Source organism: Dipodomys spectabilis, unplaced genomic scaffold (genome assembly GCF_019054845.1).
Source record: "Dipodomys spectabilis isolate Male_0828 unplaced genomic scaffold, ASM1905484v1 ptg000030l, whole genome shotgun sequence".
Classification (NCBI taxonomy): domain Eukaryota; kingdom Metazoa; phylum Chordata; class Mammalia; order Rodentia; family Heteromyidae; genus Dipodomys; species Dipodomys spectabilis.
The window spans coordinates 911,288-927,568 of NW_024870707.1; the positions used below are offsets into that span (position 1 = coordinate 911,288).

The 16,281-nt window shown below is 43.0% G+C and overlaps 1 protein-coding gene across 9 annotated transcripts in view; it reads right to left on the minus strand.

Moving 5' to 3' along the window:
- Nucleotides 1-16,281, minus strand: part of Ambra1 (autophagy and beclin 1 regulator 1) — a 223,351-nt gene that overhangs the window by 170,532 nt on the left and 36,538 nt on the right. For 4 of the 9 annotated variants that reach the window (XM_042675939.1, XM_042675937.1, XM_042675934.1 and 1 more), the window contains exons 2-7: nucleotides 13,505-13,759; nucleotides 12,828-12,886; nucleotides 11,564-11,747; nucleotides 10,558-10,730; nucleotides 8,545-8,611; nucleotides 5,838-7,294 (exon numbers count right to left, since the gene is read on the minus strand). In XM_042675939.1, the coding sequence (XP_042531873.1) occupies nucleotides 5,838-7,294; nucleotides 8,545-8,611; nucleotides 10,558-10,730; nucleotides 11,564-11,747; nucleotides 12,828-12,886; nucleotides 13,505-13,639 (2,075 nt within the window). In that variant the 5' untranslated portion in view covers nucleotides 13,640-13,759. Of the gene's footprint in view, nucleotides 1-5,837; nucleotides 7,295-8,544; nucleotides 8,612-10,557; nucleotides 10,731-11,563; nucleotides 11,748-12,827; nucleotides 12,887-13,504; nucleotides 13,762-16,281 lie in introns of those variants that run through there. The other 5 variants (XM_042675943.1, XM_042675940.1, XM_042675938.1 and 2 more) reach the window with 4 other exon arrangements.

Genomic DNA, 16,281 nt, shown 5'->3' on the forward strand with positions numbered 1-16,281 from the left:
CAGAATGAGCATCAAAAATAAAAACTATAGTACTTCTTAAAGGAAAGTTGTACTCGTTTGAACAACAAATTAAGAACACAATCTAAGCCAGGTACCAGTGACTCATGCCTGTAATCCTAGTTACTCATGAGGCTGAGATCTGAGGATCATGATTCAAAGCCACCCGGCAGGAAAGTCCATGAGACTCTTATCTCCAATTAACCACCAGAAAACCAGAAGTGGCATTTTGGCTCAAGTGGTAGAGTGTTAGACTTGAGCTAAAGAGCTCAGGGACAGTGCTCAGGCCCATAGTCCAAGCCCCACGACCAATTAAATAAATAAATAAAAACTCATTAAAGCAGTTTTACAAGCAAATAACTAAAACAGTATTTCTTCTAGAAACATTGGGTTGGTTAAATCCCCCCGCCCCCACACCACCACCAAAATTGCAAATTATCTATCAGATTTCCAATTTCTTTCTTTCTTTTTGTGCTAGTACAAGGTCTTGAACTTGGCCTGGGTGCTGTCCCTGAGCTTCCTTTTTGATCAAGGCTAATACTTCCACTTGAGCCACAATGCCACTTCTGGTTTTTTCTGAGTAGCTTATTGAGATAAGAGTTTCCTGCCCAGGCTGGCTTCAAATAGCAATCCTCAGATTTCAGCATCCTGAGTAGCTAGGATTATAGGCATCAGCCACTGGCACCTGGACAGATCTCCAATTTCTTACACTGAGAAAGTTCACTTCTGGTTTTGGGGTGATCAATTGGAGATGAAGTCTCACAGCCTCTCCTACCCAGGTTGGCTTTGAACCATGATCATCAGATCTCATCCTTCTGAGTAGCTAGGTTTACAATTACGAGCTACCAGCGCCTGGCATATGAAATGTTTTGAAGGAGAAAGGTATTGTATCAAAGCAGAAATTTCAAATAATGTAGAAGAAAGGGTGCCCTCTTTATTATTTCTGCAGCATCAAAGGATCAAAATATACCTCATAACCTATCTCCCATTACAAATCCAAAGCACTAAACCCACTCCCTTCAAGCACAATCACCTTCTGTGAACTCCATTCGTTTAGTAACAATAGTTACCTACAAAAAAAAAACAGGCTTTGTTATAAGATTTAGCTGCCTACACAAACAGTAAGAACACCTTTCCTTCCTTGCCATTTATCCTGGCGGCGGGAGCAGCCCAACAGTGACACCTGCTGGAGAAATAAAAGCAAGGGCTGGTCCATCAGCTAGAAACTTCTGACATCTTTCTTTTTTTTTCCTAATTATTTTTTTTAATTTAAGTTTTATTGTAAAGGTGATGTACAGAGGGGTTACAGTTATATAAGTCAGGTAAAGAGTACATTTCTTTTGAATAGTGTTACCCCCTCCTACTGAGATTTCAGAAGGTAGATCAGCACTCGTTAATATATACACCTGAATGCAACCATTCAAGTGATAGTCATTCTCCAACACCTAAGCACTTAGAAGTAGATTTTACAATATACTTCATAGGGGGTACTGGAATTTGAACTCTAAGCCTCCTTACTTACTGGGCTTGAATGCTCAGTTCCAATCTGCTACTTGAATCAAACCATCAGCTCTGCTCATTATTATTATTTCTGGAGTCTCCGATATTTTTCTACCTGGGCTGGCTTCAACCCACAATCTTCCAGATCTCAGCCTTAGTAGCTAGGATTGTAGGTATGAGCCACATACCTGGCACTATACTTCATTTTTTTTTAATCTTTTTTTTTTTGGGGGGGGGGTCGGGTCGTGGGGCCTGAACTCTGGGCCTGGGCGCTGTCCCTCAGCTCTCCAGCTCAAGGCTAGCACTCTACCGCTTGAGCCACAGCGCCACTTCCGGCTTTTTTCTTTTTGCTTATGTGGTGCTGAAGAATCGAACCCAGGGTCTCAGGCATGCAAGGCAAGCGCTCTACCACTGAGCCGCCTTCCCAGCCCTATTCTTCATTTTTTTAATTAACTGTCAATCTTCATGATATACCATATCCTGGCTCATAAAAAAATAACTCCAGGGGCTGGGAAGGTGGCTCAGTGGTGGAGTGCTTGCCTTACATGCATGAGGCCCTGGGTTCGATTCCTCAGCACCACATAAGCAGAAAAAGCCGGAAGTGGCGCTGACACTCAAGTGGTAGAGTGCTAGCCTTTAGCTGAAGAGCTGAGGGACAGTGCTCAGGCCCAGCTTTCAGGCCCCACAACTGACAAAAAAAAAATAATAATAATAATAACTCCATAAATAACTACTATATTGATACTGTTGAGAACTATGTGTTATTGCTATATTTTTAAAAAGAAAAACAAAATTACTAACAAGAAACTACATTTTCTACTATACAATTTGTTTTTTCAATGCAGTAGATGCAGCATTCTAGGCAAGCACTCTATCACTATTAGCTCTACAACATCCATTTTCAAATGCTTAAATGTTTTTCTACTAGCATACATTTAGTTGTAAAAGAGGGGTTTTACTGTGACTTTTCCACACAATGTATCCTCATCAAATTCCCAAATACTTAAACTTTGTTTAAACCACAACACAAACTACTTTGCACTAATAGAAGAGAAAAAAAAAGTAAATGTTTTTGGTGCAATCCTACTAGTTTTTAAATCTTGAATGTCTCCATAGAGAAATTATGACTAATATTTTATGTGTAATTTTTGTGTTCCAGTCCTGGAACTTGAACTCAGGGCCTGGACACTGTTTTTGGCTTTATTGCTCAAGGTTAGCACTCTAGGGTTGGGAAGGTGGCTCAGAGGTAGAGTGTTTGCCTTGCATGCATGAGGCCCTGGGTTGAATTCCTCAGCACCACATAAGCAGAAAATGACGGAAGTGGTGCTGTGACTTAAGTGGTAGAGTGCTAGCCTTGAGCTGAAGAGCTGAGGGACAGCACGGAGGCCCAGAGTTCAAGCCCTATGACTAGCAAAAAAAAAAAAAGGTTAGCACTCTACCATTTGAGCCACAGCTCCACTTCTGGCTTTTTTAGTAGTTAATTGAAGATAGGAGTCTCATGGATTTTCCCGTCCAGGCTGGTTTTCATACTGTGATCCTCAGATCTCAGCTTCCTAAGTAGCAAAGATTACAGGTGTGTACTACTGGTGCCTGGCTAAAGTTTTTTGGTTTTTTGTTTTTTTTTTTAATTAAGTTTAGCTCCTTAGATCCTAACTTTTCAATCCTAATATTTCAATTACTCAATAGTCACATGTGACTAGTGGTTACTATATTGGACAGCACAGATACTGAACATGTTCATCATCTACAAAGTTTTACTGGACAGGCTTGCTCTAGAGAAACACTGTGAAGTATGTACAGACAAAATTATATGACGCCTGATTAGAGCAGTTGGTAAGTAATATAGATGAAAGAAGGCTGATCAAGCCTTGATGAATGAAAGTCAGGTGATAGGTTTACAGAAGTTCATTTATTTTTTATTAGTATACAATAGCTTATGGAGGGAGGGGGTTCATTGTGGCATTTCCACCCAAGTAAATAATGCATTGAGATCAACCTTTCCCCCATTCCATTCCCATGTCTTTAAATAATGTCAACAAGTTTCATTGTTCTACTCTCTTTTTTCCTTCTTCCTTTTTTGTGCAGATACAAGTTTCATTGTTCTACTCTCTTTTTTCCTTCTTCCTTTTTTGTGCAGATACTGGGCCGAAACTCTGGGCCCTGAGTTCTCCCTTCGCTTTTAGCTCACAGCTGGCTCTCTACACTTGAGCCATGCCTCTAGAGTGGCATTTGCTAGTAGACTTTTTGCTAGTGGACGTGTGGCTTAAGTGAGAGAGTACCAGCCTTGGGTGAAAAAGCTAAAGCAAGAATGCAAGGCCCCACGTTCATGCCCTAGTACTCACTCACACACACAAATAAATAAAACGATAAAAAATAAACCCCATGATATCTAATACGCAGGTATCAGTAAGTGGCATCTCTATCATCACACTGTAAAGCAGGAGTAGGGGACACATTTTCTGCCAAGGGCCATTTGGATATTTATAATATCATTATAGGCTATACAAATTTATCAATACAGGCAAGAAGCACTGTCTGTCCCATCACATACCAAGTGATGCTGTGGGGAAGTTCCACACTGCTGGCACTTGGTGACTGCTTACAAGAGTACCACATGAAGAGGTACTATTACAGTAGGATGGACAGAATCTGACTAGAAACCCACAGGTGAGAAATGTTAGATTTCTAGGGCAGTGATTTAAGATAGTCCCCTATCTTAATAAACTGAGTGCTTACTATATGTGAGGCACTGCTAGCTGCCTTCTCATCTATCTTGATAAGGAAGAGAACAGTTTCAGACCTCTGAGGCAGACTTTCAGAAAAAGAAAATATTCTGAAAGCAGGCACTGAGGACTGTTCATCAGGGACTGATCTTACTCATGCGAACATAGTAACACTGTCACTACTTCATCTACCTTTTACATTCAACCAAGCCTCCCTCTGCACCTCACTACTTGCCAACTACTATGCATATATCATGTACTTTCCCATTTAATATGTGTTGTTCTACTAAAATAGAAAGGCCTTTCCTGTTCCAAATCTTATCCAGTATTCAATACCGGATCTTACAAACCATTGTTTGATAATACTTCCCTTTCTCTGAAGTTAAGACTTTTTAAAATTATGGTGTTTGGTTTTTGTTTAGACTACATTTATTATCAGTGCGGTACAAGGAAGCATTTGATCACCTACACGTTTGATAAATGTCATGTAAATTTGTCTTGCCTCTACAACACTACATATTCCAGTAGGCACAATGCCTACCGAGCAGCTGAAAAACTGTAACCATTCAACTAATGTTTACTGAGTGATGTTTAATATATCCTCCCAAAATGACAAGAACAGTAGGTGCTAATCCATAGTCCGACCTTTTTTAGCTTATGTCAGAGAAATTTCACTTGCTTGAATAGAGATAATCAGAGCATTTTACTGTTTGACACATCAGGCATATTCTGGGAATTGATGATTATACTAGAGTTGACCTTTCTAGATCTCAGAAAGAAGTCCCTAGTAAATCCAGATAGATGTACACATAGCCGTATAAGAATCATACAGTGGACCACAACTAATCCCCTTCCATCTCTTTCAAAAAGTTGGCTATGATATCAACTCATGTAAAGGCTTTCCTTCGATGAATTCTTTTCTTCCACCTTCAAGTGAATAACCATTTGGAAGATCCATTCAAAGAAACTTGGGGCTAGAAATGTGCTACAGTGGTAGTATGTTTCACATGTACAAAAGCCCACAACAAAGAATTTTAACTGAGCAACTAAGATCCTATACAAAAACCTCTCTGTAAATAAACTTCTTTTGAATTTTCACTGATGTACATGTATATATGTAATTCTTTGTCCTTTGTCATGTTGCAGTGTCTGAAAAGGTAAGAATTAGGAAATGAACACAGCTATTCAAAGCAACACAATTGAAGAGCCAGTATGATATACTAATCTGAATCAAAATGGATGCTCATTCCTTTTTTCTGGTACTCTAGTAGGACATTTCCTACATAGACAATCTTTCAAGAAGGTCAAAAAGCAGGACAGAGAAAGCCAGTGATTCTATCTCCTTATGCCTCTTTAACACAATCTATACTTTGCTTTCAAGGCTAAAGTTAGAGCCTTGGGCTTAGCCAAAAATACAGCTAGCACAGCAATTGATTCACACCACTAAACTCAATCCTTCCTCTGCCACCAAAACAAAATTTTCCAAGGGGGAATGGTCAGAACCAGATGTGTGGACCCTAGATATTTCAGAGAGAGCCACAAATCTATAGGACTGAAAGAAGAGATACAAAGAGAAGAGGCAGGATTATAGAAGATGACAGGAAAGCAACCACTTACCTCCTAAGTGAATCTTCCTCAGCACTTTCCTCAGGCATATCCTGATGTAAGGCCTCCTGTGATACAGTTCCAGATCTGCTGGACTGGGTGTAAATTCTTTCCCAGTGGCCTGTCTCCTGGTTAAAGGCCACCCCCACAGTCCTTTCCTCCTGTGGACTAGCAGAGCTGCTCAACTCCAGCCTGCTGGAGCTAGGTGTTTGGCCCTCAGTTCGCTCAAGAGGTGGTAACTGGTTGCCACTTGATGGCATGCCCTCAAAGGTGCTTGGGACCTGCCAGGAGGAGCTAGCCTCACCAGATGAGTAGTTAGGTGTGGTTCTTTCCCAACGCAAAGTATCGTTGTTGAAAGTCAGGAGATTGTGGCAAGCACGGCAACGATTAAGGTGGCCCCGGGACAGGTTGGAATTGTTCTCACTACTGTGAGGGGTGGGCTGGTGGGAAGGGCCTGGCCTCTCAGATTCGATGTTATTGTTGAGCATTTCCTGGGCCTGCTGAGTCTGAGGAGTTTCCCCATTCAGGCTCTGGTCCAGCTCCTGCAGCCGGTCATACTCCAAAAAGAAACGTCTCAGGTCACACTGAAGCTCGTGGCGAATGCTGCCAGAGTTGTTCTGGCTGGAACTGTTCCCTCCATCTGACTCAGGTGCCAAACCTGATGCTGGAAAACCCCTCCCTTCTGTAGCTGAAGTGTACACCGATGCCTGAGAGCCACCTTCCTGTTGTCTCAATACAGACAGCAAACTTACTGAAGAAGCACTGGTCCTAGGTGGGGGCATAGATTCTGCCTCAGAGCGTGAGTGCAGACTAAGTACTGTCCGGGTCCACTCAGATCCTGTCAGCCCAGGAGCTAGTTCTCGGTGATACCTAGAAGGGTGGCTAGACAAAGAGCCTCCCAAAGAGCGTCGGGTGGGACCCAGACTGAGGTTGCGGAGCGTGTTGCCAGCAGTGCTGCTCTGGACCGTACTGAAGGCAGACGGCCGGTTCAGGAGGCCCTGGTCCTGCTGCGCTGATGAGGCCTGCTCCAGGGGGTGGAAGGGCTCGGTCTGTACAAAAGAAAAGGAAGGGGTAGTAGCTCTGGCAGAAGCAGGGGGAACACTGTCCTGGTGTGGCAAGAGGGAAGGAACTCGAGTGCCAGCGCAGCGGCTGCAAAGGCACAGGATCCCAGGGTGTTGGCAGCACTCAGCTGTGGTAGGGTAACTGACCCGCTGTCGGAGCCTGATGTAAGCGGAAGTCCTGGGGCGCTCCATGGAGGGCTGAGGGGGAGGCGGTGGGGGTGAGGGGGTAGCAGAATCTTGCACTGTGCTTTGCTCTCCCACCTGGATGCCAGAAGAGCGGGAGGACAGCATGTGCAGGAAATTGTGGAGGAGAGGTGTCCGGCGAACTGGCTGTGATTGCAGGAGGGCACGCTGGCGGTAGTGGGATAATTCTGTTCCATCTATGGGAATTTCTGGCTCATCATCACCCTGCAATGTGGCAGCATGAGGCAGCAGGTAGAGCAATTAGGTAGAACATGCAAGTAAATACAGAAAAACTAACACCTGTCAATCATCCAAGAACCACCACCTTTATAGACAGGCTCCAAATTCAGACATATCAAATTGTATTAATTATTCACTTCCAATTAGCAATACATGAGTACAGCTGGCAAACCAATGTCTTATAAAAGGCATCTCCAGGGCTGGGAAGGTGGCTCAGTGGTAGAGCGCTTGCCTTGCATGCATGAGGCCCTGGGTTCGATTCCTCAGCACCACATAAGCAAAAAAGAAAAAAGCCAGAAGTGGTGCTGTAACTCAAGTGGTAGAGAGCTAGCCTTGAGCTGAAGAGCTGAGGGACAGCACCCAGGCCCAGAGTTCAGGCCCCACGACTGGACCAAAAAAAAAAAAAAAAAAAAAAACAAATAAAAGGCATCTCCATGACATAGAAGTAGTAAGGGGGAAAGAAAATGTTAGCTATATATAGGAATAGGAATGACAAGCTAACCAACATTATCTGGTAATGACAAGGTTTACTTCCAGTAAGATGATCACTAGTGTTTTAGATTTGACTCTCAAGATTATGGCTATAGCCGGTTGCCGGTGGCTCATGCCTGTAATCCTAGCCTAGCCACTCAGGAGGCTGAGATCTAAGGATCACAGTTCAAAGCCAGCCCGGTAAAGTCAGTGAAACTCTTATCTCCAATAAATCACTCAGAAAACCAGAAGTGGCTCTGTAGCTCAATGATAGAGCCTTGAGCTGAAGAGCTCAGGGACAGAGCCCAGGCCCAGAGTTCAAGCCCCAAGCCCCACAACCGACCAAAAAAAAAAAAAAAAAAAGATTATGGATGTAACTTTGGCTATGCAATCTGAAGCTAATTTGAATCTTGAGTGGAAAGGAAGACTTGGCTATTAAGAATTAATATCCACGAGGCTGGGAAGATGGCTCAGTTTTGTAGAGCCCTTGCCTTGCATGCCTCTGAGGCCCTGGGTTCGATTCCTCAGCACCACATAAGCAAAAAAGAAAAAAGCCACAAGTGGCGCTATGGCTCAAGTGGTAGAGCGCTAGCCTTGAGCTGAAGAGCTGAGGGACAGCGCCCAGGCCCAGAGTTCAGGCCCCACGACCGGACCCCCAAAAAAAAAAAAAAAAAAGAATTAGTATCCATTATAATCAGAATTAAGACTTCTAGTTTAGGAAACAACTCACAGTTCACATGGAGTTGGAACTGCTGGATTCTTACCTGCTGATTAGAAGGGTTAACAATTGCTGTGAGTAAATAGTGTCCAAGTGGATCAAACCTCACCAGACTGAAATCCAGAAGAGATAGACACAGAGAAATTAGGTTAACTGAGAAGAGGAAAATTATAGTTCACAAAAATTGTTGAATGAAAATTATGGGATTATCTGCATATCTACTTCACAACAAGTTCTTATTATGTAGCTGAATCTGGTATAGAACTCCAAATCCTACCTCAACATCCCAGTGCTAGAATCACAGATATATGCTACTACTCCTAGCCTTTCAAAACTGTTGAAGAAATTAATAAGGTTTAAACTAGGCATCACAGTGCATACCTGTAATTCTAGCACTCCAGAAGCAGAAGTAGGAGGACTGAGTTCAAGACCATTCTGGGCAACACAGCATGTTTGAGGATGACCCAAGTTATAGTACAAAACCCTGTCTTAAAACAACAACTATAATAACAATGCACATTACTTCTTGTGGGAATAAAAGAATATTCATAGCCGGGCATGGTTGCTTATGCCTGTAATCCTAGCTACTCAGGAGGCTGATATCTGAGGATCACCGTTCAAAGCCAGCCTGGGCAGGAGAGGCTGTGAGACTTTTATCTCCAATAAACCACCTAGAAAACCAGAAGTGGCGCTGTGGCTCAAGTGGTAGAGCACTAGCCTTGAGCTGAAGAGCTGAGGGACAGCGCCCAGAACCAGAGTTCAAGCCCCACAAATGACTAAAAAAAAAAAAAAGCCTGTATCCAACTACAAAAAAAAAAAGCCTGTATCCAACTACAATACCAAAAAGGTCAAAGAAGACAACAAAGTCAACAAATCAACTTTATTACAAGCAATATTAACTTTTTCTTTTTGTTTTTTATGGCTGGTGATCAAACCTAAGGTTACATGTATACTACTCAAAAACTCTACCACTGAGCTATAGTCCCCATCCTACCATACGTTTTATTTCTGAGACAGGGACCTACTACCTATTCCAGGCTAGCTTTGAGCTTGCTATATGTCCCAGGCCACAAAATTCATGATCCTTCTATCTTATCCACAAGAGTGAATGGCTTAGATATGAGTCACCACAGCCAGCAGCCACCATGTGTGTTACGATCTTGAAGGGGAAATAAATATCCAAAAGCAAGTCGAGTGGCGGTAGTTCACACCTGTAGTCCTAGCTACTCAGGAGGCTGAGATCTAAGGATCATGGTTTGAAGCCAGCCCTGGGAGAAAAGTATCCATGAGGTTCTTATCTCCAATTAACCACTCAAAAGAGACCTGAAGTGGCCTTGTGGCGCAAAGTGGTAAAACACTAGCCTTGAGCAAAAAGAGCTCAGGGACAGTGTCCAGGCCCTGAGTTCAACCCCTACCACTGATGGCCAAAAAAAAAAAAAGAAAGAAATCAAAATGCAGATCTGATACGTTTAAACTTTTATCTTCTAGTTTGACCAACAGCCACGGTGAGCCAACAACCATGAAAATCCCACCCAAGCTTCTTTCTTGTTTGTTTGTTTGTTTGTTTTTGGGGGGGGGGGGGAGTCCAGTCGTGGGACCTGAACTCTGGGCCTGGGCGCTGTCCCTCAACTCTTCAGCTCAAAGCTAGCGTTCTACCACTTGAGCCACAGAGTCACTTCCGGCTTTTTTCTTTATGCTTATGTGGTGCTGAGGAATCGAACCCAGGGCCTCATGCATGCAAGGCAAGCACTCTACCACTGAGCCACCTTCCCAGCCCCCTTTCTTGTTTTCTTAAAGAAGGATAACCCTAAACCCAAACACTACAGGACCTAAAAAGATTCTATCTAGTGATCTTGGTATGCAATAAACAATGGGTGAAATGAACACAATGAACTATTTCTTGGCTAATCAGCTGTAGTGACAACAACATGCCCAAAGCATGAATGACAATGGCCAAAGCAGAGGTAACAACCTGTTACCTGAGGTGAAATAAATGCAAATGTTTTCTCTCATTAGCAAAGTCTGTTCCCAGACCTTGCCAGTGAAGTAGAGCACTCACCGGACCCTTTCCATTTCACTAGCTGTCTTCACCACAGCAAAGGGCTCTCGACGACTCCAGTCCCAGAAGTGGATCTCATTTGCAGTGGCAATGAGCAGAAGTTGAGCGGTAGGGTGGAAAGCCAGGGAAGCAATGGCATTGTTGCTATCTGTGAACCAGCTTTCACTGCCACCCTGCAAATAAACCAATTCCAAATATTCTCAGGTTATAAGTTACTTGTAGACTGCGAAGTCATCTTCAAGAGCATTCCATTTAAAATAAAATGCACAAGATTAGTGATTGGTCAGTGCCACTGTTTTATCTGATTTATCACTACTTTATAAATATTACTGTCAACTGTCACTCAGTTCTTCAACTGTCAGCTCAGTTCTTCAAGTCACAAACAATCTACAAGCAACAAGCCGTTGCCAGTTCCTATTTCAGAAGTCTGAAAAAAGTCCAGCTTAGGCAGGTGCTGGTGGATCATGCCTACTCAAAAGGCTGAGATCTGAGGATCATTATTTGAAGCCAGCCCAGGCAGAAAAGTCCCCATGAGACTCTCATTTCCAATTAACCATTCAAAAACCAGTAGTGGAGCTATAGCTCAGAGAGCTAGCCTTGAGCAAAAATGCTCAGGGACAGCACCCATGCCCAGATTTCAAGCCACCCAACCAACAACAACAAAAACCCTCCAGCTTAGTGTACAACATGGTGCAGAATAACCCCCTATCCAGTCAACAGGACAGGTTCATCTTCAATGACCAGCATAATCTTTCCTTTGAACACATCTTAGAGCCTCCTATATATGTCACAATAAGTAGGTAAAAGGAAAATTAAATCGGGCATTCATTTTAGAATGGAGGACTATGAATTAGATGTCCAATCAATTAAGTGGGTGATAACTACCACTTACCCAGATGAGTCCTATGAACCCACCTAGTTTCTCTTCTAAAATTAAGAACCCAATGGTAAATAAACCACTGTATTTAAAATACCAAAGAAAAGAGCAGCCTAAGAAAATACTTACATGTAAATCCCAAATCCTAACCTCCCCATCTAGGCAGCCAGAAGCAATAAGGCCTGAGATGGTGGGATGAAAAGTAACACACCATGGAGTACGGCGGTGCCCAATTAGAGAATGAACACACTTGCCAGTCTTCACCTCCGTAATATAGATATTATGGTTCACATGGGTGGAGGCCAAAAGAGTCCTACAGAATCAAAAAGAGCAGAAGCAAATTAAGAAGCATGTAGAGAGTAACAAACTTCATCAACTCTGGATACTATTCCTCAACCCAACATGAAAGAAATTGAGACTCAGTCAGCAAATCACACACAACAAGAATATTCTTATCTTTAAAAGCTTCCAGTTTGAGGAGCTAGGAAGGTGGCTCAGTGGTAGAGTGCTTGCCTTGCATGCATGCGGCCCTGGGTTCGACTCCTCAGCACCACATAAGCAAAAAGAAAAAAGCTGGAAGTGGCACTGTGGCTCAAGTGGTAGAGTGCTAGCCTTGAGCTGAAGAGCTGAAGGACAGCGCCCAGGCCCAGAGTTCAGGCCCCACGACCGGACAAAAAAAAAAAAAAAAGCTTCCAGTTTGGAGGCTGAGGATTTAGCTCAATGGAAGAGCATTTATATAAGGTCTTGAATTCAGTCCCAGCACCAAAATAAGTATATTAAATAAGTATTTCTCCATGTTGTTCCCAAATGACACATACTGCCTTCAGAGAATATTTTTTTCGGGGTGGGAAAGCAATCATACCATTAATGACCTAGATTATATATAGTATATTAACCACCTATACCACTCAGTTAAGAAAGTGACAATCGGGGCTGGGAAGGTAGCTCAGTGGTAGAGCGCTTGCCTTGTAATGCATGAGGCCCTGGGTTCGATTCCTCAGCACCACATAAGAAAAAAGCCGGAAGCGGCGCTGTGGCTCAAGTGGTAGAGCGCTAGCCTTGAGCTGAAGAGCTGAGGGACAGCGCCCAGGCCCAGAGTTCAGGCCCCAGGACCGGACCCAAAAAAAAAAAAAAGAAAGTGACGATCATCACTGAGAAGCTTTCCAAGTCATAATCCTTGCTATTCATAGTTTCTTTTACTATTCCCACTAATTTTCTGGTTGGCACTGTTTATCAACTTTCTTTCCTTTTCTGATATGCTGAAAAAGCTTTGTTTATGCAATGCTTCAGAAAACCTCTAGGGATTAACTGGGAAACTCAAACTAAACAAAACACTCAGAAAGCAATATTATCACATATCTTAAAGGTTAAGTTACAGATAAGTACTAGGTACCTGTCTGGACTGAAGGCCAGTAAAAAGGTAGAGCGTGGACTATCAGGCAGTTCTACTCTCTGGCAGACAAAACAAAACAAAAAGACAAAATATATTATTCATGAACTTTGACTTTATATTATAAGCACATGAACCATTCTAGATTATTATTCACAGTCTTAAGATTAAAAAACTAGAGGCAATGATTGAATTACAAACTGAGAAACATAAATCCAAATTACTCTGAAGTAAAAGATATTTTTGGCCCTAATTTTTAAATCTGTAAACCAACTCCCAACACTGGTATATCAATTCTCTTAGAGATATCAAATCTCTTAAAGATAAATTACATCCCAACTCTGCCAGTAACCCATCCTAAGATCCCATTCTACTGTCATTCCCAAAAATCTATGTCAAAAAGCACCCATTTTTGCAGGGCTCCTGTGGCTCATGCCTGTAATCCTAGCTACTCAGGAGGCTGAGATCTGTTCAAAGACAGTTCAAAGTCAGCCTGGGCAGGAAAATCCCTGAGACTCCAATAAACCACCAGAAAACAGAAGTGGCACTGTGGCTCAAGTGGTAGAGCGCTCACCTTGAGCTGAAGAGTTGAGGGACAGTGCCCAGGCCCAGAGTTTAAGCCCCACGACCAATACCTTCCCCCGACACACCCCACCAAAACAAACCATCCATTTTCTTACCTTGCCTTCCCATTTCATCCAGCGGGTTTTATCCTCCACCAGCTCCTGCAGAAGCCGCTGAGCTCCCATGGCCCGGGTGCCCCGTTCCCGGCCCCAGAGTATCCGCACAGCATTCTTCTCTGGCACAACCTTCATGGTGTTCAGTAGCCACAGTCACACCAGGCACAAAAAAATGAAGGAGCAAGTAATAGCTCCACACACTGAAGTAACTAAAATGAGGCCATTCAGGTCCTTGTGAGTTGTCTTCATGGAAATCTAAGGAATTGAGAATAATGCCAAAGAAGCCTATTTTGTATCCTGAGATGTTTCAAGGCAATTCTAGCTCAAAGGGCAAACTATTCTTTTCCTATTAAATGACAGCCTCTCTAAAAAGGCTTTTCCCCCAGAATTTTTCTCACAAAAATATTTCATCTTCTCATAACTTTTTTTTTTTGGGGGGGAGGGTGGGTTGTGGGGCCTGAACTCTGGGCCTGGATGCTCTCCCTCAGCTCTTCAGCTCAAGGCGAGCACTCTACCACAGTGCCATTTCCAGCTTTTTCTGCTTATGTGGTGCTGAGGAATCGAACTCAGGGGCCTCATGCATGCAAGGCAAGCACTCAACCACTGAGCCACCTTCCCAGCCCCATCTCATATCTTTTAAAGCTCTATTTTAAATCCAAAGAACAGATCATCCTCTGAAACAACTATTCTGTTTATTCTTTCATCAGGCAGGAATAATTTTTGCTCCTAGTAAAAATGTCTAAAAATCTACCGAAACAAAACACAGGACCAAGAACCAGATCACACATAATCCTAGCAACTCAGAAGTCTAATATCTGGAAAAATTCAGTTCAAAGCCAACCTGGGCAGAAAAGTCCTTGAGACTCCATCTCCAAAATAACCAGAAAAAAAGCTGAGCTGGTAGCATAGATCAGACAGTAGGGTACCAGTCACTAGCAAGCAAGCCAGGCAAGCACAAGGCCTGAGTTCAAGCCCCATTACTACCAAAAGAAAAACAAATGTCATTGCTGTCTTTGGATTGTAAAATTATCAGAAATCTAGTAATTTTAAAAGCAATTATAGTCAGGCTCATGCCTGTAATCCTAGTTACTTAGGAGGCTGAGATCTGAGGATCTCGGTTCGAAGTCAGTCTGGGCAAGAAAATCCCTGAGACTCTTATCTCCAATTAATCATCAGAAAACCGGAAGTGGCACTATGGCTCAAAGTGGTACAGCACTAGCCTTGAGCACAAAAGCTCAGGGATAGTACCAATGCCCTGAGTTTAAGCCCCACTTCTGACAACAAAAGAAAGAAGAAAGAGGGCTGGGAAGGTGGTTCAGTGGTAGTGTTTGCCTTGCATGCATGAGGCCCTGGATTCGATTCTTCAGCACCATATAAGCAGGAAAAGCCAGAAGTGGCGCTATGGTTCGAGTGGTAGAACATTAGCCTTGAACTGAAGAGGTGAAGGACAGTGCCCAGGCCCAGAGTTCAGGCCCCATGACAAAAGAAAAAGAAAGAAAGGGGGGGGGGGGGAGGAAGGAAGGAAGGAAGGAAGGAAGGAAGGAAGGAAGGAAGGAAGGAAGGAAGGAAGGAAGGAAGGAAGGAAGGAAGGGGGAGAGAGAGAGAAAGAAAGAAAGGAAGAAAGAAAGAAAGAGAGAGAGAGAGAGAGAGAGAGAGAGAGAGAGAGAGAGAAAGACAATAATAACTTATTATAAAAAGCTAAACAAAGCCGGGCACAGGTGGCTCATGCCTAGCTACTCAGGAGGCTGAGATCTGAGGATCTCGGTTCAAAGCCAGCATGAGCAGGAAAATCCATGAAACTCTCATCTCCAGTAAACCACCAGAAAACTGGAAGTGGCCCTGTAGCTCAAGTGGTAGAGCGCTAGAGCCTTGAGCTAAAGAGCTGAGGGACAGCACTCAGGTCCAGAGTTCAAGCCCCATGACCAAAAAAAAGAAAAAAAAAAAACCTAAACAATAATTGGATCTTTACATTTCTCAAAAAGCTACAATCTAAAGTATGCAACAAGATGCATTCAAAAACAGAGGAAAAATATTTACAGCCTGAGCTGAAGGACCTTTCTCCTTGGAGTATTAAAATGTAAAAAATCAAAAGATTCCATAACAAGTGAACTCCCAGCTTTCTAGTCCCATGTAGTCACAGTTCTCTACAAAATATAAAAGCAAAGGGGCTGGGAAGGTAGCTCAGCGGTAGAGTGCATGCCTTGCAAGCATGAGGCCCTGGGTTCGATTCCTCAGCACCATATAAACAGAAAAAGCCAGAAGTGGCGCTGTGGCTCCAGTGGTAGAGCACTAGCCTTGAGCTGAAGAGCTGAGGGACAGCGCCCAGACCCAGAGTTCAGGCCCCATGACCGGCAAAAAAAAAAAACAAAAAACAAAACAAACAAAATATAAAAGGAAAAAATTTCAAACTGTAACTCATGATACCATTCTCATCATGCTTGCTTTGTTTTAGTGTTGGGGCTTGAGCCCGTGACTTCAAGCCTGCTGTATATCCTCAATCACTAAGCCACACCATCAACCCCTTATCAATCTTTATTGAATGATATAAACATGTACACCAGGAAATTGTCAACAATAGGGGCACACACCAACTTTCTGAATAAGCTAAAGATAAATAATAAGAGGAAATAACCTCCATAGTAGCCTTTATTAATCCTGTATTAATCTAGACATGAATTTTTCCTAGGTTACCCTTCAGTTGAACTGTAAGGTAAGTAAGTTACTACTAACCAAGAAGATGCCAGAAATATAGTTCCTAGCAGTTCACCTTAATCCTC